The sequence below is a fragment of the Strongylocentrotus purpuratus genome, unplaced genomic scaffold (genome assembly GCF_000002235.5).
Source record: "Strongylocentrotus purpuratus isolate Spur 01 unplaced genomic scaffold, Spur_5.0 spur5_scaffold_8, whole genome shotgun sequence".
NCBI classification, from domain to species: domain Eukaryota; kingdom Metazoa; phylum Echinodermata; class Echinoidea; order Camarodonta; family Strongylocentrotidae; genus Strongylocentrotus; species Strongylocentrotus purpuratus.
This window is the reverse complement of record NW_022145614.1, coordinates 8,316,848-8,320,925: the sequence shown is the minus strand read 5'-3', so window position 1 is coordinate 8,320,925 and position 4,078 is coordinate 8,316,848. Positions and strand designations below refer to the sequence as shown.

Here is a 4,078-nt window from a genome sequence, read left to right as displayed (position 1 = left end):
GTCGCTATTCAAGTTCCGCGCGCGAGTAAGAACGGACGTGCCGTTGTATTGCGGCCAAAGTAGCAGTGAGCTTGGAGTACGATGATAAAGACGAGGCCCTACGGACGGATGACCTTGCAGTGGTCGGCACAGCCACGGGAGAGATAGCAGACGAACGAACAGTGAGCGAGTAACGAACGCGAGTTGATTTGTTGCTGTTCTGGGAGATTGTGTTAAGTGGAGGTTGTGTGTGTTGTGATTGGAAGGAGAAGTAGCCGTAGCTACTATTGTGTCTGTGGGTGATCTACATCGCTTTCGTGTGCGCGGCGCAGTCATGCCGCCAAACTTACTGTCTGCTTTAGATATGGAAGGAGAGTACAGGAATTTAAGTGGATAATTCGGACAGGTGCATGACAGACATTTTGTTAATATTCCTTGATTCGCTTTTATCCTAAAGGACAACTTGACAATTTTTGGAAGTCGTTCATTCGCTTTTACCTTCAAATAACAAAAAATATGATACTGAACACTTTTTGCTTTAAATTATGTTATTGCCTGATGATACGACATCACACCATTTAATTCGAACTAATTTCAAATGATATTCAAACCAATAGCCTGAAACGCCTTTTTAATAAAGAAAATACGGATTACATCTACAGTAGTCATTTTCTACTAGTGTTTGCACAAACACTTTGTTTAACCATCATAGTTATCATAATCGTGGTGAAAGTTTGATTTAATGAAGTTGAAAACAACTTCAATCTAAAGTAATGCATCAAGCTTCACAAGGCGCGCATCAAGTGTCTTGGGTAGTGCTTCCCAGGTACCGCAAGGCAATTCCCATTCACGAATGACATACTCTACACGTGTCATAAAATCGGGGATAAAATTGATTATCTGAGCGAGTCGTAAAGTAAGCACGATGTCCTATGCCTTCTGCTGTACGACAACAAGTAATGATAATTGGACAGCCCTCTCCACTCGACTTCCTATGAGAAAATTTCATCACAAAAGATGGCAGAGGTGAGATAATATTAAATTGACATAGAAGGACTTTTATATTGGGAATTAGCTTCTCGATATGCAATACCTATGAATGTTGGATGAACGGAGAGCTATCGTACGTCGCTTCCCATATGCCATATGGTCACTAAGGCAACGTCTCTCTTGTGCAATTTACTCGCATCTTGCAATACGGCGGGCAAAATGCTAAGCGTGTGGAACGAAACCATGGTTTGGTAATGCTTTGCGGATTCATGGCTTGTTTTTAAACTCTAGCTTTTTTTTTTGGACTTGTTTCCACGACATCGATACACGTGTTGCAGCATTGTGATGAGACGTCATTGATTGGGATATACATGATAGTTGTGACCGGTCTGACCTTATGGATACCCCTTGCGAAGAGATGGCGGGTGAGTCTGAATGAAAGTTATGTTCGCTTTTCATCAATTATGCAAATGTTGGCTCACCCGTGTCGAGCAGAGCGAGGAGCAATGCTGACATCCCGCGAATATCTTTTGTATGATGGTTTATTCTACTGCCGCAATCTGTGTCACGTTTTTTGTACGAGAGAATAATATCAGGCTTTGATAATACAGCATGGGTACGTGCGTGAGAGCAATTCTATGACAGGAAGCTCCCCTGAATCAGGATAAGTCTATGAAAGAGAAGTAAGACAGTAGCAAGATGCTGCATCAGAAAGTGTTTAACTATTCCTTTCAGGAAAAGCTCTATTCTTTAGGGTTCTACCTCCTTTTACCATGGACCTGGAACTTAAATCAGCTCATGGCCCTGTTTTTGAGGACCACCGACGAGCTCCAGGATGGTGATGCCATGCCATGCTATGAGCGAGTCATCACTCTAATCTTTCTTGTGCCAATCATGATAGCAATCATAATCATCTCATGCCCCTTCGCGGGGCTGGGGTTTGCCTTAAGGGTCATTATGGCCAGGTTCCGTCGGCCTTATCGCTTCTCCTTCAAAAGCAACCCTTACCTGATTAACGTCAACAATCGTATCTGGACTGACTTAACTGAAAAAAGGAATTTTAAGTTCGCTTTTGTCGATTCATGTCTCATGCCTGAGGCAATGGCAAGGATGAACAATCTTGGCCAGGTGCAATACAGAGCAAAACAAATGGCCACACACATTGTCAACTCACAACTGCGACCGAACCCCAAGATATTCATCCACTCACCTTCAGATGGCGAACTCAAATCATCATGTATCTACCACTCACCTAGTACCTCCGTAATGACGCCTCAGAACATAAGCCACCTTGCAGGAGATGAGGACAACGTGTTGAAATTTGACACGAGCAAGCAATACTCATCGAGAGGTAGTGTCTCAAAAGACGACACACTCCCTATGAGGGACAAGGACCGACGTCGGCAACGTCGAGATAGGAGTCCAGATCTACAACGATCTCCAAGAATGTCAAGGACTAATGCAGGAAGCAGTAATCAATCACCTACGCCACCTCGAAGCCAAGGAAGGAAACAACGAGAACTTCCACCAAAACCCGGTGGATCATCTGATGTAGACATCCCTGACATTGTGCCAAGCCGTGGTGTTCCAATCTCCTCACCGTCATCACCAGAGTCTGCGGGGTCCACATCCACTGTGAGACTCCAGACGTCACAGAGTCAGTATGCTTCTTCCGTAGGACCTTCCACACCAGGTAACACCAACCCCAGGTCGACTATCACTCGCTGTCCCATGTCCTTCTGCAGTCAGAGTAGCATTCGGGAACGTCTTGGACCTTGTGAGCACGGAATCAGTTCCAACTTCCCCGCCCATCTCGACTTTATATGCTTTCAGGAAGTCTTCGAACAGAGAGCAGCAGATCGCTTGATTCACATTCTCCACAATTACTTTAGTTATATACTTTACGACGTAGGAGTCAATTCTTGGAGTGTAAATCGTTTTCTGCTCAACAGTGGTCTGGTGTTCGGAAGCAGGTACCCTATAGTGGATGTAGTATTTGAATATTTTCAGGAGAGTCAAAAGGAGGATCGATTTGTATCCAAGGGAGTTCTCATGATCAAGGTAAGCTCTTCAGTCCTTTTCAATTATTACCATTTTATGATAGCATATTTTGTCTTTTGAAAATCTTTTTGCTTTCTGCTATAATGTGTTATCTCTATATTTGTAATTATTGAAACGTTTTTATGTATACATGTACCTGCGTGAATGGTAAAATCTTCAAAACGTTTTAACCACCCATTTACAATGATGGCCAAGCTTTTTTTTTTTTGTGTGTGTCTGTTTGTGTATATCCCAATTTTCTACGGTGCCATTGTCCTTTGCAGACTGCAATCAAGAATATTCCACAGTCGTACTACTTCGTGTTGACTACAAAGAGAGCACTTTCTGTTCACTCTCTATAACTTAATACTATAATGAATGATAAAGTAAAATGAATCTAGATTAGATGTATCGCTTAAGTCACGGTTATTGGTGAACACCATGAACAAGTTTCGATTGCTAAAGTTACTATTATTGTTAAACACGTTTCGATGTCAATCACGAGGGCTTTATATAACTGTGGCACTTATTAAGTTTTTCTTTTTTTCGATCGTCAAAATTCCAAAGTTGAAATCATTATGTACTATCCCCAACCCTCTCATGCGTAGTTTCCGATTTCGCGCCATATTCAAAATTCCCCCACCCCCATGGCAGCTGCTGCATGTTGTTGAAGGATTTCGTTCTTTTTCTGTGGAGTGAATTCCATGGCTTGGTGTGAAATACGACTTAATATCAGTCCAGTAGGGGACCAGCACACTCACCCGAATCGGAAATCAGGCACCTGTATTTGGTATCAGATAAACATGTCTTTGATATTTAATACGACTGGCCGATGGGATCAATTTGGTTCATACACCTGTACATGGTTAGGCATTTTCGTATGTCACATTATGCATTTTGCGTGTAAGGGAAAACTTTACAGCAAATTATCCTGTTAAGATGTCAAAATGTCAAAATTGAGGGAAATATTTGCGATTACTAAGAGATGGTTTACCTTAACAGAAAGTCTACATAGCATAGGGCTTTTCAAGCCATTTTAAAAATGTGTTCAAATTGATACAAATTTACT

At 42.1% G+C, this 4,078-nt stretch overlaps 1 protein-coding gene across 1 annotated transcript; it reads left to right on the top strand.

Moving 5' to 3' along the window:
* The first annotated feature begins 24 nt into the window (after nucleotides 1-24).
* Nucleotides 25-3,610, top strand: LOC115920339 (sphingomyelin phosphodiesterase 5-like). The gene has a single exon (XM_030975966.1). The coding sequence runs from the start codon at nucleotides 1,669-1,671 to the stop codon at nucleotides 3,088-3,090; it is 1,422 nt and encodes a 473-aa protein (XP_030831826.1). The 5' UTR covers nucleotides 25-1,668; the 3' UTR covers nucleotides 3,091-3,610.
* The last annotated feature ends 468 nt before the right edge of the window (nucleotides 3,611-4,078 follow it).

Bases quoted from the DNA above. Each gene is read 5' to 3' on its own strand.
- LOC115920339 (XM_030975966.1), top strand. From the start codon at position 1,669: ATGCTGCATCAGAAAGTGTTTAACTATTCCTTTCAGGAAAAGCTCTAT.